At 39.5% G+C, this 27,585-nt stretch overlaps 3 protein-coding genes across 3 annotated transcripts; all 3 read right to left on the reverse strand.

Annotated features, from left to right (window-relative positions):
* Nucleotides 1-10,617: 10,617 nt before the first annotated feature.
* LOC140235215 (uncharacterized) lies at nt 10,618-12,213 on the reverse strand. Its single transcript, XM_072315247.1, has 2 exons — nt 11,849-12,213; nt 10,618-11,269 (listed from the first exon to the last, which is right to left on the reverse strand). The coding sequence occupies exons 1-2, from the start codon at nt 12,196-12,198 to the stop codon at nt 10,618-10,620; spliced, it is 1,002 nt and encodes a 333-aa protein (XP_072171348.1). The 5' UTR covers nt 12,199-12,213.
* A 3,322-nt stretch (nt 12,214-15,535) lies between these two features.
* On the reverse strand, nt 15,536-17,472 carry LOC140235258 (uncharacterized). The gene is made up of 2 exons (XM_072315291.1): nt 17,108-17,472; nt 15,536-16,187 (listed from the first exon to the last, which is right to left on the reverse strand). Exons 1-2 carry the CDS (start codon nt 17,452-17,454, stop codon nt 15,536-15,538), a joined length of 999 nt encoding a protein of 332 aa, XP_072171392.1. The 5' UTR covers nt 17,455-17,472.
* Nucleotides 17,473-24,965: 7,493 nt separating this feature from the next.
* Nucleotides 24,966-27,206, reverse strand: LOC140235225 (uncharacterized). Its single transcript, XM_072315259.1, has 2 exons — nt 26,848-27,206; nt 24,966-25,617 (listed from the first exon to the last, which is right to left on the reverse strand). Exons 1-2 carry the CDS (start codon nt 27,192-27,194, stop codon nt 24,966-24,968), a joined length of 999 nt encoding a protein of 332 aa, XP_072171360.1. The 5' UTR covers nt 27,195-27,206.
* Nucleotides 27,207-27,585: the final 379 nt, after the last annotated feature.

The raw sequence follows: 27,585 nt of genomic DNA on the forward strand, positions 1-27,585 counted from the left end.
TTCATTCATTGTTCGTAAATACCGGCAAGAAACCCCGGGAATATTTTACAGGTAGTCTTTGCCCTGGACGTTTCTCTGCGTCTCATCTGTGGATTCGCGAAACTCTGGGGGACAGTGCTTTGAACTGTATAGCGATGATCAATACATGTATACAACTTATTAGTACACTCTGGCAAATGTTTTATACATAACATTGCATAACAAACACAATACATTTGGTGAAAATCTGATTTTAAAAATGTTGAATTATTGAGAGATAGGGCCTATGATTATTTTTGTTCTTTTCAATCCCTGTGACCTTTTTGACCCCATGTTCCCAAATTCACTTGTATCTTTCTTGCTTTATCATGAACACATCCTGCAAGTTTGGTGAAAATGCGATCATCTGTTCCAATTTTTATTAACACTTTTATTATTATTCTTTATTATTATTATTATTATTATTATTATTATTATTATTATTATTATCATCATCATCATCATTTTACTTTCTTACTTAGAAAAACACCCTGCAAGTTTGGTGACAATCCGATCATTCGTTCTTGAATTATTGGGGTATTAAGCTTATTTTATGTCCTGAGTGACCCGCTATGACTTTTTACCTTTGACCTCAAGACCCCAAAACTTGATAGTTTCTTTCCTACTTCATTATGAACGCATCCTGCAAATTTTGTGAAAATTTTTCCTCCGTTCTCGAGTTATCATATTTACAAACAGACAGACAGACAAGAAAAACACACGAACATACGGAACCGAAAAAAATAATCTCAGTCAGCCGTAGGTTTCACCTGCTGGCGGAGGCACAAGCAGGTGAAATAACATATGGAATATACGACATATACATGTAAGTATTGACGTACAGTTATGGAAATTTATGTGGGCTTGTCTTTCTTCTGTTCCTCCCCACCCCCCCCCCCCTCAAAAAAAAGAGTGTTTTCTTTTTACTTGTATCTATGATGATGTTGTTATCAATATTACTCTCCTCGACCCTGACGGGGCAAATGTCACATTGGAGAGACACAAAGACATTGTGTAGACATTTTCGTTTGGGGCACATTATGCCGGAAAAAAATATAACATACGACCCCTCTGTGTTCCAGCTCAATTTCCAGCAAGCAAAGAAGTGCACTTCCACTGCATATAATACAAAAGGAAAAAGTTAAGATTCTTGCTTAAGGTTTGCTTGCCACCGGAAGTGGCACAAGTTAGTTAAATCAAACCGGAGCAACAACAATTTTGAAAATCAAAAGTAAAAAAAAAAAAAAGAGAGAGAGAGTAACTTACTGTGTTGCGATAAGAAGTTTTTAAATAATTCTTTAACTTTAAGCAAAAAGGATTAAAATTTAAGGCTTCTGTTATATCACTATTATCAAGAGAATTCCAGAATTTTGGTCCAGAAAAGGAGAATACAGATTTTGCAAAAACCGCCCTATAGTCAAAGGCAAATGATATTCATGGGATTGACGGGTTGAATATGCATGAACAGTATGTGTGCGTGTGTGAGTGTGTGTGTGTGTGTGTGTGTGTGTGTGTGTGTGTGTGTGTGTACATGATTCATTGGATCACGATGATTGTTTTTATCTTCAAAGAAAACAGAGGAAAGTTCATGTTGATTTCGTCATCATGGGGATCACCGGGTACCAAGAGTCCGCATCATTGGAGCGAAATAAATGAGGGAGGGGGGTGGGGTGGGGGTGGGGGAGGTTCCACCTCAAATCGCCCCCCCCCCCAAAAAAAAAAAGAAAGAAATCGTGCAAACAATTGGAATTGAAGAATAAACCTTTTTTAAGGTAATGTATTACTAGCTTGTGTGCGAGTATTATTCAGATAGGAATGCACGTATGATTACATGTGTGGATCATAATGATTTTTTATAAATTCTATTCATTTTCTACTGAAAAATCATGTTTTGTGCTATCGATAGATTTCAACCAATGAAACGATCTGTAATAATCATAATTTATACATACCTCTAGAGTCAAAACTATACAAACGAAGGTTTAGCCCAAGAATATCGACGCAACTATCCGTTGGTCCCCACGTAATTCGAGTGGTCATTTTTCCGAATAAGCCTACCACGTTACGCATCACGCATTCATTTTGTCAATTACATGCATTTCTTCTTTTTTTTTTTTTATTTCCCGTTGTTAACCATTAACTTGTAGACTGTCTACTTTGAATGATACTACGTCAAGTAGCTTTATTTGCATAAACATCAGTAAGATGATCCACGTATAGGACGGTCTGTGAAACGACACAAAATATACAAGATACACAGACAGTCAGACAGACAGACAGACAGACAGACAGACCACTGGCGTAGCCAGGGGGGGGGGGGGGGGCGATGGGGGCGGTCGCCCCCCCCCCCCCCCCCCCCTAAGATTTGGACCGGGGATTTGGGAGGCGAAAAAAAAAAATGCGTGTATACCGTATGCATGCACATGAAGCGGGTCTCCTTTGCAACCTTTCATCAAATAAGATATTTTTTTGAATATTTCACTCAAAGTGTGCACCAGATCGTTGAATTTCAATTCAAAATATGCAAAATCTCTCGTGCTTGGGAGGGGGTATCCCCCTCCCAAACCCTCCCCCTCTGTGCCTCTTTCCCTAGCTTAATACACTTTTTAGATTTACACACACAACAAAAAATATGAATAATTCTGAGTGCACAAGACTTATCACTTATATTCCGAAAACTCAAGGTTCCCTCATGTATAAGGGGAATTTCCCCTTTTAATCGACCCTTTCCTCCCGCAGTCCCCCCCCCCCCCCATCCGTTTTTTTTTTTCTTTGGTGATTTCCCAATAATGTTGATTCCATCAAATATGCGTAAACGAGATATCTCAATTTCAACCTTAAAAAGGCAAAAGCTCCATCGGAAGGGAAGGGTGGAGATAACACTCGCCCACGCCTTCTCCCTTCTCGCCCGCCCCTCCCTCCCCCCCCCCCCCCTTCCGCCATGCATAGAAGTAGACTGTGGCTATACCCAGATCGCTTTATTTCAATTCTAAAAACGCAAAAGCTCCGCGAGCGGGAGGGGGAATCCCCCTTCCCCTAAGCTCTACCTCACTAAACTTTATACATACACACAGACGGTGCACATTCGGAATAAAAGCTAAATTCCGTGATTTTAACACTTATGAAAAAGTATTGCAACAAAATTTGGACCAGATCGCTGAATTTCAGGTCTGAAAACGCAAAATCACCTTCGTGTGGGAGGGGATATGCCCCTATCTACACCCTCGTGTGCATGCTTTTTCTGTTTGATTGCTGAACTGCAGACAGCGTTCATGATATTCAGTGTAAGAATTAATACAAGATTATTTAAATGATACCATTATAGGCAAATTGTTCAATAATAATCTACACTAAAATATACTGCAACCTTAAACAAGTGGGACTGTTTCAACTCGTTAAAACACGCAAAAACATGCATCAAATTGCACCATTTGCGACATCAAAATGCAAAAAGTTCTCACCCTCCCCTCCCCCCAATTCGCTCGCTCGGCTCGCTCGGGTTCAGTCGCGTTCATGATATTCAGTGAAAAGAATCAATACAAGAAGATTATTTAAATGATACCATTTTATAGGCAAATTGTTCAATAATAATCTACATCAAAATAATAATAATAATAATAAACCATATTTATATGGCGCATATCACAAAAATAGATTAATGTCTCTATGCGCATTGAAGGAAAAAGGAACTAATAAATAGAAATAAGGAAAATAGACATGTGAGAGAGAGAGAGGAGGCATAACAAGATGAAAAGTGACAGAGCTGTGACAAACATTGCTTAGTTTTAAACCTGGTCCACGGACATGTTAAAGAGATATGTTTTCAACAAACGCTTAAAATCATCTACTGTATTAATTTGCTTAAGATACGTGGGTAATTTGTTCCATAACTCTGCTGCTGCCAGTTGAAAAGATCTTGCGCCATAAAATTGTGTTGATATTGTGGGGATGTGCAACAGAAGTTTGGACTGAGAGCGAAGATTCCTTGCTGGACGATATTTTGTTATGAGCTGTTGGAGGTAAGTAGGACCTAATTCTTGCAAACACATAAATACCATGATTAAGATCTTGAAGTCAATCCGTTGCTTTACTGGCAGCCAATGCAGTTGTCTTAGGATTGGACTTATATGTTCATTGAGTCGAGTACGTGTAACCAACCTAGCAGCAGAGTTTTGTATTCTCTGCAACTTTTGGATTTCATTGTTTGGTAAACCATACAAAATGCCGTTACAGAAATCAAGACGAGACATTATGTGAGCGTGAACAAGTTTCTCTGTCGACTTTTTGGAAAGGAAAGGACGAATTGTTCCAATCTTGCGCAAAGCAAACGAGGCTGTATTCTGATTCACATGGGCTGACAATGTCATATGTTTATCCAGTCTTACACCAAGGTTCCTGGCGGAGTCAACTGTCTGTATACAATTGCTATCAAATGAAATGCTTTCAATCCTACCGTATTGCCTGAATTTGCTTGTAAAATGCAAAATTTCAGTCTTATCTTCATTGAGTTTAAGACCATTGCACTGTAAAAACATCGGTGTTAGATTTAACACCACGGGTGTTAAATCTAACACCACGGGTGTTAAATCTAACACCGATCAAACTTCAATAAAGGACCACACCCACAGGTGTTAAAAATGCACTGTGATGGTGTTGAAAAGTGTTCACCTGACACTTCGTGGTGTTAATTTGACACTGTACCTGGTGTTATTTTGACACTGTACTGGTGTTAATTCAAAAATGACACCACATGGTGTTGATTTGATATTTGCTGGTGTTAATATCAATGGTTTAACACCCGTCCAGCTTCAATAAGGGACCACACCAGCTGGTGTTACTTTGGTGTAAATTTATTTTCACATTTTTTCAAAACTCTGGTATTTTCATGTAAAATTCTTGATCGTCTTGTTTAAATTAAAAATCAACAAGAAGTGCAGTTACTAAGAAACTCTTCAAAAAACAGTTTAAAATTTGGAAATGACACCCGTAGGTGTTAGTTTAACACCACAAATGAGCACCGAAAATTTAACACCAGCTCGGTGTTCACTATTTAACACCGGACTTTTTGCAGTGTGTGAACCGACCAATGTTTTATGTCGACCATACAGGCTTGGAGTTGCAAAATTGCTTCTGACTGATTACCCCTCTTTACCAGAATATATACTTGTGTATCATCAGCGTAAATCATACTATTTAGCTTGTGTGCACAGATAATGTCATATAGTGGGGCAATATAAAGGCTGAAGGCAACTGGGCCAAAAACTGATCCTTGCGGAACCCCGACAGAGGAGAACTTAGCATCTGATTTACAATTGTCAGTTATAACCACTCTATGTGTCCTGTTCTCAAAATATGACGTTATGAGTTCAAGAGCCATACCACCGATACCATATCTATCATGCAGACGAGATAACAACGTTTCATGTACAATCGTGTCAAATGCTGCCTTATAATCAAGTAAGAGTAAGATTGCCTCTTCACCTTTGTCGAGGCACTGAAGGATATCATTAACAACTCTAATTAATGCAGTTTCACAACTATGGTACTGTCTATACGCAGATTGAGTCATAACATACAAATTGTTTTTCTCAAGATAAACATTCAATTGATGGACCATGATTCTTTCAATCGTCTTGCCAAGGAATTTTAGATGAGCAATCGGCCTGTAGTTTTTCAAGTCCTCCGGATCCAGTCCAGCTCCCTCTTGATGATAGGTGAGATATGAGCCTTCTTTAATGCATCCGGGAAACGGCCGCTTACCAGAACCAAATTAACTATCCTTGTGATTATAGGAGCTAGCTCATCAATGCACCTCTTAAGCAAGTCGGTTGGGATTGGATCCAATTCACACGTGGTAGATTTTGAACGAGAAACAACTGTTTTCACCTGCAGTGGAGACACAGCTTGAAATTCATCAAACTTCAGGTTAGTTGTATGGAATATAACATCACAAACTTCAGGACAAAATGCAGGATCGAGGGAGGAAACGATCTTATCCGTTTTGTCAGCAAAGAAGATACAAAACCGGTCTGCCAGAGATAGGCCATCAACATTATCCTTCGGTAGTGTTTTATCTGATCTCTCCCACATGTTACTGACTCTGCGAAAGAAGTCTCTTGGACCACAGCCTTCTAATTGCGCTGAATAAAAAACTCTTCTCGCCCGGATTAAGACTGCATTATAGAATGATGCCTCCTTAAGAAATATCTGGTGATCAATTTCTAGCTTGGATTTCCGCCAACGTCTCTCAAGCCTTCGGAGTCTTCTTTTTGCATCCCGACAGTCATCAGTGAACCAAGGTGAGCTAGGTCTGGCAGTAATTGTCCTGATGGTAAGAGGAGCGTGATGATCCAGTAAACCCTGCAGGGTTGACTCATACTGTTCAATCAGGTCATTGCAGTCAAGTTCTGTGTAACATGTGTATAGATTTTACCTAATAATATCCAGCTTAAAAGTGTCAGGATTGATATCCTTTACCTTCCTAAACCTGATCTTTGTCCTCACAGGATCAGGTTTGCTGACGGAGAGGTTACACAAAACTGCTGCATGATCCGAGGGCAAGTAACTAGTGTGTGAGATCTGGGAGATGATGTTATCTGAAGCTCGAGTTATTACCAAATCCAGTGTGTGTCCTTTGATATGAGTTGCAAAATCAATGTGCTGAAACAAATTGACTGATGATACCAGGTCAGAAAAGGCAGCCGCATCACGGTCATTAGGGTCATTGACATGAAAATTGAAGTCTCCTGTAATAACAAGCCTATTGGGCTCTATCATTAGTTTCTCAAGGAGAGTGGCAAACTCTTCAAAGAATTTTCGGGTTGTTGATGTATGATCTCTTTTCCTTTGAGGCCGATATATAACAATCAACCCGAGAGGATTCTGATCCTTGCTTGAAATAAGGATGTCCATATACTCAAAAGAGTCAGGTTCACACTGTTTTCGTTGTGATATGGGTAAGTTCTTGTGAAGACAAACGGCGATGCCGCCACCAGCTCTATCCTTCCGAGGTGAGTGGATGAACTGGTGACTTGGTACAGATGAGCTCAGGTCCGCTAGACAACGGTTATCCCTAGCATCCCCATTCAGCCAGGTTTCCGTTAGAGCTAGTATGTCGATGCGTCTAGTATTGACAAGCTCAGATATCATGTGGGTCTTATTTTTTACTGATCTTGCATTCCATAGTGCAAATGATGAAAAAGAATGCTCCTTTAGGTCGGGTTCATCCTGCTGAGCTTTGGAAGACTGCGCTGAAACCAGTTCCCGTCGTTTTTGGACTCGACGTCCACCTTTAACTCCTCGATGGGTTCGTCGTTTAGATGATATCCCCAGAGAGTTGATTGTATGCCAGGCTTTTGCATTAATTCTGGTGATCGAATTAAGGGCATGCAGTTCTGTACTGGTATACACTTTAGCCGGTAGTAACCTCCGAGTGCTGTTCTCTGCATTTTCTTCCAGTGCAGGGCCAGGATTTGGATGAATGTCGCCATGTTGCACTAGCTCTATACGGAAAGTACATGTACTATTTGGATAGTACACTATCCTCCCACCAGTGTATTCTCTGCTGCTACCTTAAACAAGTGGGACTGTTTCACGTCGATAAAACGCGCAAAAACATGCATCAAATTGCACTATTTACAACATCAAAATGCAAATAGTTCTCATCGTGGGAGGGGGGACACCCCCCTCCCACACCCTCCCCTCCCCCGTCGCTCGCTCCGCTCGCTCGGGTTCAGTCGCGTTCATGATATTCAGTGAAAAGAATTAATACAAGAAGTGTATTTGAATTATACCATTTTATAGGCAAATTGTTCAATAATAATCTACACTCAAATATACTGCTATACCTTAAACAAGTGGGACTGTTTCACGTCGATAAAACGCGCAAAAACATGCATCAAATTGCACCATTTGCAACATCAAAATGCAAAAAGTTCTTACTGTGGGAGGGGGGACACCCCCCTCCCACACCCTCCCCTCCCCCCTCGCTCGCTCCGCTCGCTCGGGTTCAGTCGCGTTCATGATATTCAGTGAAAAGAATTAATACAAGAAGATTATTTAAATGATACCATTTTATAGGCAAATTGTTCAATAATAATCTACATAAAAATATACTGCTACCTTAAACAAGTGGGACTGATTCACGTCGATAAAACGCGCAAAAACATGCATCAAATTGCACCATTTACAACATCAAAATGCAAATAGTTCTCACGGTGGGAGGGGGGACACACCCTCCCCTCAACAGTCGCTCGCTCCGCTCGCTCGGGTTCAGTCGCGTTCATGATATTCAGTGAAAAGAATTAATACAAGAAGATTATTTAAATGATACCATTTTATAGGCAAATTGTTCAATAATAATCTACATAGAAATATACTGCTACCTTTAACAAGTGGGACTGTTTCACGTCGATAAAACGCGCAAAAACATGCATCAAATTGCACCATTTACAACATCAAAATGCACAAATTTCTTACCGTGGGAGGGGGGACACCCCCCTCCCACACCCTCCCCCCCCCCCCCCTCGCTCGCTCCCTCGCAGACTACCCGCCCCCCTAAGATGAAATCCTGGCTACGCCGTTGAGACAGACAGACAGACAAATGACGATAGAAAAGTATGACGACACTTCAGAATATGACCCACACACTGAAGAGGCCAGTTACCATATAGACATAAAGTAAAGCAACAGAAGTGGGTGAGGGTCGACATCGACTAACAATGGGAATTCTTAACCATTTGCCATGATAATAACAATGAGGTCTTATTTACCCAGGGTAGCCTCTTCAGTGTTGCCACTGTTCTACCAGAGGGCCCTGCTATCATTATACCCTAGCATTGCCAGGTACCCATTTATACACCTGGGTCGAGAGGGACATAGTGGGTAAAAACATCTTGTCCAACGTCGTAAAGCACAATATTACAGCGAATGCGCAAATGTTTTGATGACTTGGTTATGTAAGTATCTGTTATATACGAGAAAATTCAACAAATATCTTTCAAATTGCTCAAAATCAATTTCAAACTGTTCATTGTATGATAGATGGTAGATGGAAAGTTGGCGCATATCAGAATCAGAGTCACGTACACTAAGGGTATTATCTGCTCTGAAACAAAGATGATAATCTAGCTACTGCTGGTATAACGATTTTTAAGACGGGAGACATAATAAGCCAGTTCGGAGTTCCACTCTGCGCATGAGCAGAAAAAAGGTCATTCGGACCAACAGGCACGTTGGTTTTTAAAGTCACTGGGATAAGCGTCTGTGATGTATTATTATGTATAATGATTATTCATGTAATCCTTATAAATGCTGCTTGCCAGCACATCCACCTGACAGCAAAAGTGGTATTTGGCAATATCGATAGAAAGAGGTTGTTCTTACATTCAATGTAAGATAATGAAATGGATGTTATCCCAAGTGTTAATTGACGGATCATTCTGGCCATCTGGTCTATGCGAGTTCATTCTGTGTTTCAGCAGGATTGATGAATACCATAAATCGTTGCGTAAAGCTTATGCATTACGTCGCTCTGAAAACGAGTGAAGAGCCCCTTAACCGACTGAGAAAAAAGAAAGGTCATTCGGACCAATGTGCCCATGAGCTAACTCCGAACTGGCTTATAGGAACGATAATGATTTCAATTTCATTTTCAATTTCGCATGGTAACAACAGAGCGGTATACAGCACAACACCCATATACATGATAGAAAGAATGTTCATTACGGCGTGTAACTGTATGTCTTAATTTGCAGTTGAAGAATGATAATGATAAACAACATGTGACTTCAGGGGAATGATATCGATAAGAAAAACAATATCGACTTCTTACTAGGCCTACAGAACCTTATGATTATAACATCAAACATTTCATGTATATTCATTGCTGCATGTTTTCATTTAAATGTGAATGCTCTCAGCTTGTTTGCCACTGACTATTTTTTAAGGAATTACTTTTTCTACAATTAGGATTCGGTTGCATTTCCTCCCTGCCCTTGTTGTCTCAATAAGCTGTACTTCCGATACAGTGCCATGAATTAATCAATATAAACTGTAACATCATATAGGATTATTGTTCAAATTATGATAAACAACAGCATTCTCAGCGGAAGCCCATTTCAGTGTGTAATTGAAAACATTTATCGATAATGTCATTCCCTTATCAATGAAATTGTTTGATTCCATCAATGCTAAACCACACAGACCAACATGTAATTTACCCGCACAATAAACACCCAAGAAAGTACCAATACACATTTTCTCCCCTTACATTTTTGACATATTAAGGTATTCCATGTAAATGAATACCAGCTCTACCCTGGGTCCCAGACTCCAATCAGAGTCAAGCTCTGCTTTTGATCTTCACGAAATTGTTTTGTCCCCTTCTATTTATAGTTCAGGCAATATCGCTATTATGCTTTATGTTATGACGAACAGTGTTACGGTTTTTAGGAAGTAAGTCATTCTTACATTAATTTTTATATTCCCGTTTCTTTGCATCGTATATTTTGTATCTATTTGTTAGGTGCATTCTACCTAGAAAAGCAGCCACAATAGGAAATAAAATAAAACCAAACCATACACAAACTACAAATAGTATTACACTCTCAGTCTAGATTCATAAAGTTCGTCATAGTATTTCATAACTGCATCCGTGCATCTGATGACGTCAGGAGTCAAATGGTTCCGAGAAGGCATGGGACCCGGAGGCGCAAATATCCCGGTCGTTAATGCCCTGCCGTAAAAACCTTTGATGCTTTCGATCAAACCCTCTCCGGCCACATTCCATTTACCGGTCAACGCCATGGACGCGTCCCACCTTAACAAGGATTCGTCGTAAGGTAGCCCGATCGCTTCGCAGTATTTCGGCAACAATTCGGCCGGATTCGACAACAGGTCGTCGGCATCGATCACGATCGGGTCACTGTCGAGATTCTCGCGAACGTACTTCCAGAGTTCGTAGAGCTCACCGAAGGCCAACTGGGAAGGATCCATGAATGGGTAGTCCCGTCCTACATCTAAAGTTTTCTCGTGCGACGATTCTCCGCTGATCATGTCCAGCTCAGTTAACCGTGTGTATGTCGCCTTGCGTAGTGAGTTGAACACTCGGAGAGGATGTCGTATCAGAAATGTGTGCTTGTATCCTTTTGGTAGAAATTCAAAGTTACAGCTTTTCATCGCGGTCCCCATATCCTTGACGAAAACATGCTTGCCTGTAGAACGCTCAAGAAATCGCTGGATGGACGCGTATCTGCGAAGAAAATTTCAGTTCACACATTAATTACAATGTGGCGCCCTCAAACTTTTAAGAATTAAGGTACATTTTAAAAGTGTTTATGAAGGTTGAAATAATACAGAAATTGTGTATAATCACTAAAAATTTGTCTATCGAGAAGTCGTTAATGTTTTGGGTATTTTTCGAAGGGCCAAAAGTGTGTGTGTGTGTGTGGGGGGGGGGGGGGTCTGCAGCCTTCCAAATACCCCTCCCCCCCCCCCGTTCCGCGGCCCCTGTATGCCAGTGTATTAATATATATAGTATATTAATTGAAAGTAACAGTCCACGAGTCATACAGCCCATGACTTCGACATTAAGCAAACAAGGCCCACAAGTTCGACACTCTGCAAACACAAGGCCCACGAGACCGCGACATAAAGCCCCCGCGATGTAACGTCGGACTCATGGGTCATATTTGCCTCGTGGGTTGTATTACTCATGGACCTTTTTCTTCAATGTCGAATTCGTGGACTGTACTATGACTAGTGGATTTCGGTTTCGAATGACCCCGTCCTAGCAAGGATTGGAGGATGTTGATTGGGTGTAGATACTTACGACAAGTGTTGAGGCTTGAGGACGTCGTATCGCCTGACCGCCTGTACATGGTCCGCTGCTTGCTGATAGAGGTCTTCGTTCCCTTCGTATTCCTTCGGGATCGTTAGGTTGCGGTCCCTGGCCATCGTGGTCTCCGTGACCAGGCAGTAAAAGTAAGGTTCGAACCACACCTCGATACCTTCAATGGCGGAAAAACACTTCGTCACGGCACTAGAGATGGTGCGCGGAACGCACCACATGATGGTACGGTTCTGTGCCTCGGGAGGAGTTCCACCGCTGTGGTCGGACCCCGTATCCGCAGTTAATGGAGCCACACATGACGCTGATACTCGTTTATTAGAGGACTCCATATTGAAATTTAGATTATCTTTGTATTTCGAAAAAGCTTGAAAATATCGCGAATGCGTCTGCGGTCACAAGACACAGCGTTATTGTCATGAGACTATACATGCGTTTTTACGCATCACGCTGAGGAATCGTTGCAGAAGTTACTCGATTAGTATTGCTTGCCCGGGCTGACTGTATATACGATTGCGTGTTACATTGAAATCATATCAGCAAAGACATTATCAATGAGAGAAGTCTTTGTCAAGTGTACCTTAGAGTGAACCTTAGCACCGCTCATAGCGATTAAAGAGCAATTTCCACACCATGAACATTTGGGTTCTGATAAACAGTAAAGTCAATTAAGAGGGGAAAAAAGTTGTCGCTGCCTCTACTTTAAAGACCTGCTAAATAGAATTATGGAGTAGCTACGTACATGGGTTGAATCTTTTACATTTTATGATTATCCACCTTAGAAAGGGCGGTGAGTTGGCTCAGTCGGTAGCGCGTCTGCCTCACGATCACGCGGCCCGGGTTCGAACCCGAGTCTGGACTGAGCAATGTTGTGTGTAAGCATACCGTCCCCTCTAGCAAGAGGCAAAACACTCTGTCCCTCGGATAGGACATAAAATGGAGGTCCCGTGTATGAGAGAGTAACACCTCATGCACGTAAAAGAACCCGCTTCATTCATTCATCGCAAAGAGCAGAGTGTTCGTAAACCCGGTGAAGTGGTCCCACCTCACATCCAACTGGACCCCATGGAAGACCAGCTTAACATAGCTGAATATGGGCTATCCAGCCATCTTCACAGATGGAAAATGAACAAACAAACAAACAAACGACTGCTGAAACTTTATCTTCAAGAAAAATTGACAGTTTGTTACATTATATTTCAAGGAGATATATGACATATTGTAGACTGATTTAAGTGCATTCTGCGACTTAAACATATTATATTAAGGTTTCTGTATGCACGAGATTTCCTCTTTTTTCTACTGTTGTTGATCAGGAGATGCATGTTACGAATGTAAAATGCGGAAATTAAAAAAGAAAAATAACCGAAATGAAATGAAAATGATCCACCGTCTTTAACATCATTAGACTGACAACAGATAGATATCGTCTCTGTTTCAGGGCAGAATAAACAACCTTTATGCATGCGGCTCTATAGTTTTTCATGTGCCAACTTTCTTTTAACATCTAACATAGTATATAGTGAACTGATTATTCGTGAAAATATCAAATTTGAGAGCAATTCGTCGAACTTGCATCAGATTGAATATCAAGAAAGTTAACGGTTACGGAGCCGACATGTTTGTCAAAGTCGACTGTAGTCCACTTTAATTGATATTTTAGTAATTTACTGCTTTTCATATTTTCTTTCATATATTTATTACATATATACATATATACATATATACACACACATATATATATTATATATTATATATTGTATGTATATATATTATATGTTGTATGTATATATATTATATGAATATATATATATATATATATATATATATATATATATGTGTATATATATATATATATATATATATATATATATATTACCTCAATGCCATAATGTTCCCCAAATTTTATTTCAGTTGCTTCAAAATTGTGGAAGTAGAGTTCACTCCACAAGATTTTCAAGAAAATATGCATTTCATTTCATTTCATTTCATTTCATTTATTTCATTCTCATTTTTCTTCCAACAAAACATAACACAAAGTAGATCAAAAATTCAATCATAAGCATATACATTACAAAGTATGACAAATCAACGGTAATCAACAAACTAATAAAGAATAGATATGCACACATTCTGGAATTACAAAATTATGTTAAGAGGGTAAAAAATGAGAACTGAGACTGTCCACTAAAAAGCATTGCTTGTAGATTGTGTGCAATTATCATGGAAGCACTTTGTCGGGTACAAACACAAAGAGAGTCGTGTATGACTATACCTATAGATCATTGTACATACCAAATTTGAAATAAATTGCTTAAATACTGTGGAAGTAGTACGTTCCACAATTAAGGTTTAAGACAAATTGTGGTTACCATGGCAACGCTTTCTCCGACAAACACACACACACAAAACATGTCTTGCACATCTACACCTAAATTTCATCAAGTCCCTAATTTTCATTTAAATTGCTTCAAAACTGTAGAAGATTTGCAAGATTTGCAAGATTTGCAACGGACAGCCCGACCACCCCCCCCCCAACCGACCGACCGACCGCCCCACCGCCCGCTGATTCCTATACACTTCGTGTATGCGGGGTATAAAGAAAAAAAATCACAGAATTTTATAAATTCACAAGCTTCCACATAAGAGTGGCATTGGTTGCAAACACACATGGAAAAAATGGAATAGTTGATGATGTCATAACCTCACGTGTTAGTCTTTCAATTCAATTCAAGTCAAATGATTTTATTTCAATATAAAGTAATACAACGTGATATACATAACGCTTACATGAGTACATAACATCAAAAGGAACTTTCAATCACGTAATTTCAAGTCTTCTGTTGACCAGCACATCAATTTCACAAGATTTCCCTTTTTGACATGAAATCAATTAAAATGACTTCTGTTGTCGCGTCAAATGTGTCGTAGTTTTGGACTAACCCAACAGTGGTGGCTTCTTTAGGCGTAAAGGGGTTGCAGTCAATGAATTGTGACTTAAAAACAGGATTTAGAAATTGTCTATGCACGGATGACATTACTGTTTCTTCTAATTATATAGTGTGTGTGCTTTTGCATGCGATCAATGCCACTACTGTTCGATGAAAACGTGTGAAACTTTGAAATCTCATAGTTTCATTGCGTTAGTGCTGAATTGGATAAAACTTCTTTCATTGTGTTCGTCTACCGATACTTTATTCATTAAAGTCAACTTCAAAATGGCGTTATATTCAACTCAAAGAGATCGAGTAAATCAGACAAATAAAATGGAACAAGTTTGATTAAAATCGGACATGACGTTAGAAAGTTATAGACTCGAATATAGTATGAGTGTTTTAACCCAATAGTCATATCAGACGCAATCAGCGTGTTTTTCTTGGTTCCAAACAGAAAATAGTCAAGACAGACACAAAACAAAAAAGTTATCAAAGTGACTGATCAAGCTAATACTGCGTAAAGTGCGAATAACTGTACTCATTATTACATAGTCCATGCAATATTATGTTAGTTTTTTAACATTAATGTATTCTGTGGTAACTGATTTTACGGAATTGACAAGCGAGTTCTATCTTTTTTTTTTTTTTTTTTTTTTTTGCATTTACGGGATACTTATTACTCTATAGCTTAGAGAAAAAAAAAATGTGCAAACAGAAGCAAATATAGTATATATTACACTTTTAGTCTTGATTGATAAAGTTCGTCATAGTATTTCATAACTGAATCCGTGCATCTGATGACGTCAGGAGTCACATGGTCCCGAGAGGGCATGGGACCCGGAGATGCAAATATCCCGGTCGTTAATGCCCTTCCGTAGAAATCCTTGATGCTCCCCAGCAAATCCTCTCCGGCCACATTCCATTTCTCGGTTAACGCCATGGACGCATCCCACTTTAACAAGGATTCGTCGTAAGGTAGTCCGATAGCTTCGCAGTACTTCGGCAACAGTTCGGCCGGATTCGACAACAGGTCGTCGGCATCGATCACGATCGGGTCACTGTCGAGATTCTCGCGAACGTACTTCCAGAGTTCGTAGAGCTCACCGAAAGCCAACTGGGAGGGATCCATGAAGATATAGTCCCGCCCTACATCAAAAGTTTTCTCTTCTGAAGATTCACCGCGGAGCATTCCCATCTCACTAAACGTTGTGTAGGTCGCCTTGCGGAGCGAGGTGAACACTCGAAGAGGATGTCTTATCAGAAATGTGTGCTTGTATCCTTTTGGCAGAAATTCAAAATTACAGATTTTCATACCGGTCCCCATATCCTTGACAAAAACATGCTTGCCCGTAGAACGCTCTAGGAAACTCTTGATGGACGCGTATCTGCGAAGAAAATTTTAGGTAAAACAACATGATTATACGTCAAGAAATAATGAAGTTTTTTTCAAGCGCTTATAACAGTAACATGGAAATTGTGTGAATAATCTAAATTTCGTCTCTCGAGAAGACGTTCAAGAAAGATAAACAAAGTAACAAGCTTAATAGATGGATATCAATGGGCTGTGTGACTCGTGGGTGTCAGTCTCGTGAAGTGCACCAGTTTTCTTACCTTAAGTTCAATTTTACTGAAACTGCGACCATTCTGCTCATCTGATTTTTATTCTGTTAATGACAGTTAATTTTACCCTACAGAGGAAAGTCCTCATTCCTCTCGAACAGATGTAAAGGAGCTGAGACCTAGATAGTAGGTATGGTCAATCGACGTTGCGAAGTGACAAATGCATCAGTTTGATTTGCTTTTGTTTGGGGTGTCTTCTTTTTTATTCTTTTTATTTTGTACTCCATTTATTATTATTACTATCATTATTATTGTTATCATTATTATTATTATTATTATTGTAATATCGGGAGACGTTCAAATTATAAAACTACGAAGAAAATGAATATCTTTGTAGATACATAAATTGCAATAGATCGTTTGAAATTTATTCATCCCTTTATGAATTTTGTGCATCATCTTGCAATCATCATTAAGACCACCACTTGTCAAGGTCATTATTATGATACCATCTAATCAATTGATTGTTTTTTTCATGTCACCATAAAGGAAGACGGGGTATAGCAGTGAGAATGGAGTCTGTGTATTGGGTGTATCATTCTTATGAGGCACACTTATAGATTTAAGATCTATAATGTTTGTTTTATATTTTAAGTGCTGTCTGGGGCAAATTATTTGTATAGGGCCCCATTTCTCTCTCTCTCTCTTCTTTCGATCTTTAAAATAACAACAACAACACACTTACGACAAGTGTTGAGGCTTGAGGGCGTTGCATCTCCAGAGACCCTGAAGATAGTCCGCTGCCTGCTGGAAGATGTTTTCGTTCCCTTCGTATTCCTTCGGGATCGTTACGTTGAGGTCGCTGGCCATCACGGTCTCCGTAGCCAGGCAGTAGAAGTAAGGTTCGAACCACACCTCGACGCCGTCAATGGCCGAAAGACACTTCGTCACCGCACTGGAGATGGTGCGCGGAACGCACCACATGATGGTACGGCTCCGTGCCTCGGGAAGAGTTCCACTGGGGTCAGACGCCATACCAGCAGTTGGTGTAGCCACATGTGATGGCGACACTCTTTTGTCAGAGGACTCCATATTGAAATGTAGAATATCTCTTAAATGAACTCTCAATGCTCTATCTCTGAAAAAAAAAAACGAAAAAAAAACCCTGTATATTGTGAATGCGTGTGATCACAAGACACAACGTAATCACTAAGAGTTATTGCGACATTAATTATACTCGCCAAGAGGACCGAATCATGACAGAGGTCCCCGAGTTATTAGGCCCTATATAGACGAGCCCGTCTTCATGAAATCATATTTGCACTTGTCAATGGCGGAGGTCTATTTGATAAGTGCACCTCATAGTGAACTTTACCACCGCTTATAACAATTCCACATCTTAAGCATTATGGTTATGATAGACAGTTAAGTCAATATAAGCGATCACTGCCCCTACTTCTATACTTAAAGGGGTGTTCTAGCACAAATTTAATATTGTTTACACTTTTAACAGTATAAGCGTGATCAGTCGCTTTGAGTGTTGGTAGACCGGTTTGTTTTGTTTTGTTTTGTTGTTGTTGTAGTCGGGTTTTTTTTCGTTTTTTTTTGTTTTTTTTGTTTTGCTGTTTTGAAAAAAAAAAATATCGGTTGCGCCCCATTTCCCATTCTCTATTGTACCCTCGACAATCCCCCGGTATTACACGTTTTTTGGGTCCCATGTCCCTATTATTAGTTTAATGTAAGTCAAAGTTGATGTCCCCGTCAATGTCAGTGTCCGTAATATGTATGCCCCTGTCTTTATTTCTGTTTTTGACTATCTACAGTATACATGTATCTCTGTCTCTGTCTTTGCCCTTGTTCTTACATCGGTTATGTATTTTTTTATTTGCTAATTATGATACTGCATATTATGGAATTTGTGATGTGTGTGTGTGTGTGTGTGTGTGTGTGTGCTTCTTCGCGGTGAGACGAAGTTTAACTGTATGAAATATCTTCCCCCCCCCCCCCCACCAACTAAATTAATAACACGTTGTAATTGCACGAATCATAATTGGCTTAGGCAAGGACTGGAGAGATGTGAATCCAAGCATTGAGACGTTCGTCAGTATATTTAATCACATGTATGCATGCATGCATGACCAATCAGGACATTTCCTTTCAAGTCGCTAAGCTGCTATTAACATTTTGTCACATCAGATCCTGCCAAAGCCAAATGACAATACAACTGCATGCTTTTTAAACTTTCAATGACAATTCAAATACTCATAGCAAATGCCTGTGCTAGTTTGTTCTATAATAGTGTAAATATTATACTTTAACCTTTGATATTTAGGTGCAGGTTTGATATTAAACTTTCTTTTAAATCGATACATTTGCAACAGAGCCAACAATGACAAGACGTTGTCATCAGATTGTACACGGGAACCAGTATGTGGTTATCAGCATAGTTCGCTGCAGGGGCGGCGCAGCCGTGGAAGCCGTGGGGGCTCGGGCCCCCACACTTTTTGTGCACCATACAAAGGAATAGATAAGGTGTCATCACTTTGGGCCCCCACACTTTTCAACCCGGAAGTACGTAAGAGGCACTACAATGGGAGGGGAGAGAATGAGCTGAGGACCTTTTTTTTTTTTTTTTTTTTTTGCTTGTCAGCTGAAGAAACCCGGAAGTGGACGGGTAGAGATGAGCTGAGGACCTTGTTTTTTTGTTTGTTTTTTTTTGCTTGTTAGCTGAAGAAACCCGGAAGTGGACGTGGACGGGGAGAGATGAGCTGAGGACCTTTTTTTTTTTGAAAACAGTGCGCCGGCCCTGCGCTGGAACGGGGCTTCCTGTCACGTGACACACTGTTCAGTATTTTTCGAACTTTGAAAGGCGTCTGGCTCGGAGGACAAAGAGGAAGACACAAAACCAACAGTAACTATAGGATCTGATCAAAAAGAGGAAATACAATACACAACAATGTCTGAATAGCTACGGTATGAGAGATACAGCTTGACAACGAAAGTAAGCTTCGTGATACATCGTTCAGTTCGGTTCGCTTCAGTTCAGTTCACTTTTATTTCTGAATTCCATTGTCAATACAGCACTAGAAAATAAAACAATAACAAAACATTGGCATAATTATGAGAATTATACGCATCAATATACGTTGTATGTATGAGAATATCGTACGATGGATACGACATAGTAATAATGTAGTATACTAGTGTGAAGGCAGCCAATGTTGTCTGTCGGATAAAAACAAAACAACACAAAACAAACCGAAAAAATATAAAGCTATAATGTGTTGGTGTGGCCATGCGTGGGTATGCCATTAATTTTCCCAAACGATAATCATTCACTCAACCATAGATTGTAGGATTTGATCATTAGTTTTGATGACTGAGATTTCGGCCTAAATACATGAGCATCACCAGGGGGCATTTCATAAAGTGTTTTGTCCTGCAACTTTGTCGGACGAATTTGCTCTCAGCCAATCAGATGCAAGGATTTCAGTAGCTTATAACAGTTTGTCGGAAAAAAATCTGACAAAACGCTTCATGAAATGCCCAAGCAGGTTTCTCTTTATCGTTTTCCCTCTCAGGGGGTTCTCCAAATTACATGTAGCCCTCAAAAGGGATGGTATAGTTTTGGTTGAGGTGAGGATTTAGATCTCAACTTTATGCGAGATAACTAGAAACCATTTACTAGTATATGAAATAATTAAGAAGCATACAATTCTAAAAGGAATTAAAAATTTATTTGATGAAAATCGGTTTTGAAATGGCTGAGATATCCGAAAACAAAGTGGTTTTAATAGAATGTGCGATCCACCTTTGATTCGGACCACTTTGTTTTGCTTTGTTTTTGAAATATTTTTTTTTAAACATGAATCCCATCTCAACCAAAATAATATACCATCCCTGATTAGTCAATGCGTCTGTTCTTCCATGATGTGCCTTGATCATGACTTAAGTGCCCTACATCGTTGATTATGGTGTCTGCATTTCTTTTTACATTCAATCCTTATCAGATTAACGTTGGTTTGAAACGATGAAGGAAAAAAAAACCGACAGGGTGATTGAGAAAATTATATCCTTGCATAATTCATACATTTCAACCAGAAGAGCGAGTGACCATAATACGATTACAGTGTATATTTTTTTTTTCAAATTCCTCACCAATAATGATTACAGTGCATACACGTTTACACGATAATATTATGCTGCAGTATTAGGACCTGCTTATGTTTATCTTTATCATGATATACGTCCAAATTCATTTCGACAGTCTCCAAAATTGACATACAAATCATGCCTACAAATAGACATAGCAACGATAGCAACAATTTGTGTCGTAGATACAATACTACGATAGAGAACATTATTTATTACAGAACAAGAAATAAAGTATACCCCAGGCCTACATCAACAATCGTTCACACATCTTGCGGTTCACACTGGTTGCTGTGCTCAGCTACGATCACAATGATGCGACAACTCTTATCTAATACAATGTACCCTCTTATCATGATACGCTTAAATGGTTTCGTCATACAGTTTGGCCTCCATAATTAAATGTATGTAAAACATATCACATAAATCACAATAAGAGTCAGAAGTTTGGTTACTTAATAACCGTATAACTGCCATAGATAACTTTGGAAAAGTACCATCATATGTGTAATGGCTATCGCACCTTGTATGAACTTACAACAGATATAGCTATATACAATACTGGGCATAAACGTGCATAAGAGAGCAAAATCTAATCTAATCTCGAATACTAATTTCGTACTCGTCCCCTTTACATTAGGTGTATAGCCTATAAATAACATGCTTCAACATTCACTACGGTCGACACCTTGTCGATAGAGGGAGATATCTAGTCAACAGTACTCGTAATATTGCTTCCAGCAAGTCACTCTTGCTTTAATTTGTTCGTGTACCATGCACTGCAGTAAACATTCACATACACACACACACACACACACACACACACACACACACACACACACACACACACACACACACACATTCTCGTAAAGTGCTCCAATCGGGGATATGGTTAAAACACGTTCAAATGGGCATTTTTTATTTGGAATAATCCTAGAATCATCAAAAGAATTATAATTATACTCTGAATTGAGTGAAAGTAACAAATTCGAACATTTTAAAGCCATATCCTAACATCTAATTTTGGGGCTCTTACATTGAAACCTGGCTTATGAGTTCACACACATTTTTGTGTTACTGGATTAGGAATTCTGCATTGAGACTGAGCCAACACATTTTCTACAGCTGTATGTGTATCCATGTAATGCTGTTGTGTTTTAAAGAAAGAAGAGAGAGAGAGAGAAAAATTGGGACCCTATACAACAAATAAATTGCCTCAGACAATACTAACATAATCCAAACATAGTAAATCTTAAAGGTATTAAACAAAAATATAGATATACCATACGGTATATGATGTCTCCACGAGGGAGCTCATATTGGAAGTCTCCGCAGGGGAGCTCATACAAAATAACTCCACAAAGGAGCTTATGCAAATATTAATTATTAGAGTGATATGTCTCAAAAGAGCTCATAATATTAAAAAAAAAATACTATAAGGTGACAACATCTGTGTTGATGATTACCCCACTTCCTTCACTCAAACTCGAATAACTATACAATACACGCGCGCGTGTACCGCACACTATATCTAAACCACGCACATACACTCAAACACACACACACACACACACACACACACACACACACACACACACACACACATCCAACCACGCGCACTCACACTAATATCAGGGGTCAACCCAAATGTGGATATACATGTACAGTATTTAAAATAAGGCACACACACAGTTATATGTTAACAAAATAGAGAAAATTACTATAGCTATCATTGCTTCGAGGGAAAGAAAAATATAAATTTTTACAGAGGTTTAAGCATCATAACATTGATTCGGGGAAAAACCAGAGGCGTTTATACAGCAAAGTAGTTTTGCAGCATATCATTGGAGAACACTGTACAAATATAGGGGTGGTTCAATGATGTATGAGTACCTGCGGGCTTCAAGCCGAAGGAGGAAGTGGAAAATCAGTGCCAGAAAGTGGGAGTCATATAACAATCTTCAAGGTAAATTTTAAACACAAAATCCATGTAAAGATCTTTATTGAAAACGGGGTTATTAAAAAAACCCGTTTAAATTCTACATTCCAACAAGGGCTTTTGCAATGAAAATGTGGTTACGGCATTTTACATAAGCTATCCCATAACCCCGTTTCCATTGCAAGTGTCTTCGTTGCAGATTACACAATTATCTACACATAAACAGACTGTTTGTGTAACCATTTAAGCACTTTACACGGAGAACGAGATTATAGTGTAACCCGCTTAATTTCATGAGAATTTTTGCAATGGAAACGGGGTTATGTGATCTTATACAAGTCACTAAACGAAAACCCAATTTCCATTGTAAAAGTCCTTATTTCAAAAAACAATTTTTACACATCAGCTGTACGTGCAACAATGTCAACAATGATTTTGTACAGTGAGAACGGGGATACAATGTACTGAGTAACCCGTTTAATTTTACATCCAAATGAAGACTTTGCAATGGAAATGGGGACACGGAATTTTACACACGTAAACTAGCCAATAACACAATTTTTAATGCATAATATTATTAACCGGGTTACATCGCAACCCCGTTTTTAATGTAAAATATTCACATGGTAACATACACAGATATGCGCAATTGTTATCTCAATTAAGGACTTTTGCAATGGAAATGAGCTTACGAGATCCTACACATTTATACGCTGCATATTCTAACCTACTTCAAATGAACATTTTTTGCAATGGACATTGGGTTATGGATCATTTTTTCACAATCGTCATGTAAGCCATCTCATAACCCCATTTCCACTGCAAAAGTCTCAATTTGATGAGTTCATTCTACACAGGGGGGGGGGGGGTATGAGTTGTCATGTAAAGACTTGAGAACATAAGGTCACATCGTAACTCGCTGGTTCCACGTTGAAATGAGAACTTTTGAAATGAAAATGAGGTTAGCGGATATTACACACCTAAAGCTGTCCCGTTGACACACATGTTGAACTCAGTGTAAAGGTACGAAAGACATTTTTGTCAACGGGACAGGAAAGTGGGTAGGGCCGATCTAACTGGGCTGGAGACTAGTTGGCGACCTGGTGGCGACTTCGTCGCAAAGACGTCTTCTCCTGGAATGTAGTCGAGCCTCCGGGGAGTCGAAGAGAATCGTACATCGGAGACTCTTTCCAATCTCTGAGAAATATCCTTCTATTATAATCGCGGCCAAGTCACGGAGACTAATTTTATTCGTCAGGTCGCCAGGTGGTGAAGGTTTGCACAAAACTTCGACATTCTCCACGAAATACAACTCGTTTTGTGGGACCCTAATTGCTTACAATGTGTGTTTTATGTGCATTTCTTGTTATGTGTACGTATGACCTATATCGTCTAATGCCAATATTTCCTGTTCCTCACCCCCCCCCCGCCTCTCTCTATCTCGTTCTCTCTCACTATTTTTCACTCCTCTCTTGTTATGCGTGATAAATATGTCTGTCACTGCCAAGTCAGATATTTAAGTGAATCATACACCAGTGTTTTATTGTCGAAATCATAACTGCACAATATACAGATATTTAGACCTACATAATATACACAGTGTTTACATGATAATGCATAAATACATCATACTGATGTAATATAGCCTACATATAAATAAATGTACACAAGATATCTCCTTTCATGACGTACATAATATACACTGACGTAATATAATCATAAAGGTATACTTGATCTCTTTTCATGTCGTACATATTCAGGCAAATACCTTTTCATCAGTACTTTGCTTGGTTTACTTGAATCCAATGATGATATAGGACGATGCCTGTTCATGGATCAAAGCTCCGATTGCAATGTTTATACATTTTTAAGACTTATGAAGTACGATGTATGGCTATGATATAATTCCTGATTTATTCTGTGTTATGTTTTGTTTTAAAAAAATGAAAATAAAATGAATTGAATTGAATTGAAAAAAAAAAAGTATTGGAAAGGACAAAAATGTGTGTGAGAGTTACACAGCCCAGGCCAGCTCATAAACAAGATCAAGATTTTTAGACCAGTGTTTATGTAGTCTATTCTGGAAAATATTTACAGAAGTTGCTGAGAAGACGCGTTCAGGGAAACTATCCAACAAATTGACAATTTCTGTTTCTGAAGAAATGCATCCATTTGGAAAAGTGAAGCTGAGACTTTACAAGCAAATGTTGATGAGGGACCGTATTAAATGTTTCCATGAGGTCCATTATGCTGTTTCCAAGCAGCCAAAACAATAACAACATCATCACCAACAACAACAGCAAAATAAAAACAAAAAAGTCTTCTCTCTTAATCAACCAAAATTCAAAGTGAATGCAATACTACGTTGTCTAATCAACAGCAGTGTTTCCCGTGATCACCTATTTAACGGAATTGACAGATTTCCATCTAGTTCTTTTTTTTTTTTTGCATCTATTTGTTACTCTAGCTATAATAGAGAAAGAAATGCGCATACAGAAGCAAATAGTATATACTACACTTTTAGTCTAGATTGATAAAGTTCATCATAGTATTTCATGACTGTATCCGTGCATCTGATGACGTCAGGAGTCAAATGATTCCGAGAAGGCATGGGACCCGGAGGCCCAAATATCCCGGTCGTTAATGCCCTGTCGTAGAAACCCTTGATGCTTCCGATCAAATCCTCTCCGGCCACATTCCATTTCTCAGTCAACGCCATGGACGCGTCCCACTTTAACAAGGATTCGTCGTAAGGTAGCCCGATAGCTTCGCAGTACTTCGGCAACAGTTCGGCCGGATTCGACAACAGGTCGTCGGCATCGATCACGATCGGCTCACTGTCGAGATTCTCGCGAACGTACTTCCAGAGTTCGTAGAGCTCCCCGAAAGCCAGCTGGGAGGGATCCATGAATGGATAGTCCCGCCCTACATCAAAAGTTTTTTCTTCCGAAGATTCATTGGGGAGCATGCCCAGCTCACTTAGCGTTGTGTGGGTCGCCTTGCGGAGCGAGTTGAACACTCGGAGAGGGTGTCTGATGAGGAATGTGTGCTTGTATCCTTTTGGCAGAAATTCAAAGTTACAGCTTTTCATACCGGTCCCCATATCCTTGACAAAAACATGCTTGCCTGCAGAACGCTCAAGGAATCGCTGGATGGACGCGTATCTGCAAGGAAGATTTCAGGTGAAATGACATGGTGTTATTTTAGTGTACTTTGGGTCGATTCTGGTTGATTCATGCTATTTTATCATTCCTTTTTAAGTGTATTGTACCATCTTAGATCGAGGAGAAACTCCCATTTTGTAGGCTTACATTGTACATTTCATACAGAAACTTTTTCGCGTTGAGGTGTACTTCAAAAAATTAGATATACTCTTCTTTAAAAGAGTGAAATTTCAATTTTTTATTGATCAACGCAATTTTATACACGTATGTTTTGAAGCTTCATTAACGCGTCCGGAATCAATTTCATACCAAGTGTAAGTGCCATTATTTCTTTTTAACGTTGAATTTGGTAATAAGTAGCAAAAACGGACGAACAGAATGATAATGAGTTCATCTAATCGGACCTAAGATTGAAGACATTTAAGGACTTTCAAAAGTTTCACATGCCTTACTGAACAGCGCTTTCAATAGTAACCATTATCATGCATACTGGTAATCATCATGCTATAGACTGGAGAAGGTAATGCCGTCATAACTTGTACTTGTTTCCGGTTTACTAAATTGTATACAAATCTTAACCCAGTTACCTTCGTTGACATGAAATAAATAAATAAATAAAGTTGCATCCTCTCGTGCCATAGTTTTTCTGTCTTACATAGGTTCAACTTTAACGAAAATGTTACCATTCTGCTGATCTGACTTTATTCTGTTCATATAAAAGCAAACTTCCATTTCGTTTTATTTCATTTATTTTCCATAGCCAAATGATACAAAATTTGTTACAAACTTGACGATGGATGTGACTTTCCTCTTCCTCTCTATAAAGGAGGTGATACGTGGCTAGTAGGTGTGGTCAATCGATGCTGGAGGCACATATTATGTATTTGTTGTTTTGTTTTTTTCTCTCTCTTGGGCTTTCTTTCTTTTATGTCCACTTAATAAAGACTGATGGGAAGATAAATGTTGCTTTAGATAATCAATCGCAATAGAAAAGTGTGAAATTCAATTTTTCCGTTTTTATGTGGGGGGGGGGGGGGGGTCATTGATTATGACACGCAGTGATATTTATGAATTTTGTGCATCGTCTGATGGCAATCATCACCGAGACCACTACGTGTCAAGGTCAACCGTCTGATGAATTGATTGTTTTTCACATCATCATAAAGGGGGACGGGGTACATGTATAACAGTGGGAATGAAGCCATGTGGATTGGGTGTATGTATGCTTACGACAAGTGTTGAGGCTTGAGGGCCTTGCATCTCCAGATGCCCCGAAGATGGTCCGCTGCCTGCTGGAAGATGTTTTCGTTCCCTTCGTATTCCTTCGGGATCGTTAGGTTGAGGTCGCTGGCACTCACTGTCTCCGTAGCCAGGCAGTAGAAGTAAGGTTCGAACCACACCTCGACGCCGTCAATGGCCGAAAGACACTTCGTCACGGCACTGGAGATGGTGCGCGGTACGCACCACATGATGGTACGGCTCCGTGCCTCGGGGAGAGTTCCACTGGGGTCAGACGCCATACCAGCAGTTGGTGTAGCCACGTGTGACGGCGATACCCTATTGTCAGAGGACTCCATATCGAAATGTAGAATATCAGAATTTCAGACAAGTTGAAAATGTATGTACTGCGAATGCGTCGATCTGCGATCACAAGACACAACGTATAATCGCTAAGAATTATTGTGACTTTACACTCGCCAAGAGGAATAATCATAACAGAAGCTACTCAGTTAAATTACTACTTGCCTTTGACTTTGCTGACTGTATATTGCGTCTTATCATACCTACACTTGTCAATGCCGAGGTCTTTGTCAAGTGCACCTCATATAGTGGACTTTGTCATCGCTCATAGCAGTTCGACACCATGAACAGTATGGCTCTGACAGAGAGTAAAGTCAATCAAGATACGATTGTCGCTGCCCCTTCTATTTAAAGGGTGTTCTAGCGCAAATTTGATATTGTTAGCAC

Source organism: Diadema setosum, chromosome 11 (genome assembly GCF_964275005.1).
Source record: "Diadema setosum chromosome 11, eeDiaSeto1, whole genome shotgun sequence".
NCBI classification, from domain to species: Eukaryota; Metazoa; Echinodermata; class Echinoidea; order Diadematoida; family Diadematidae; genus Diadema; species Diadema setosum.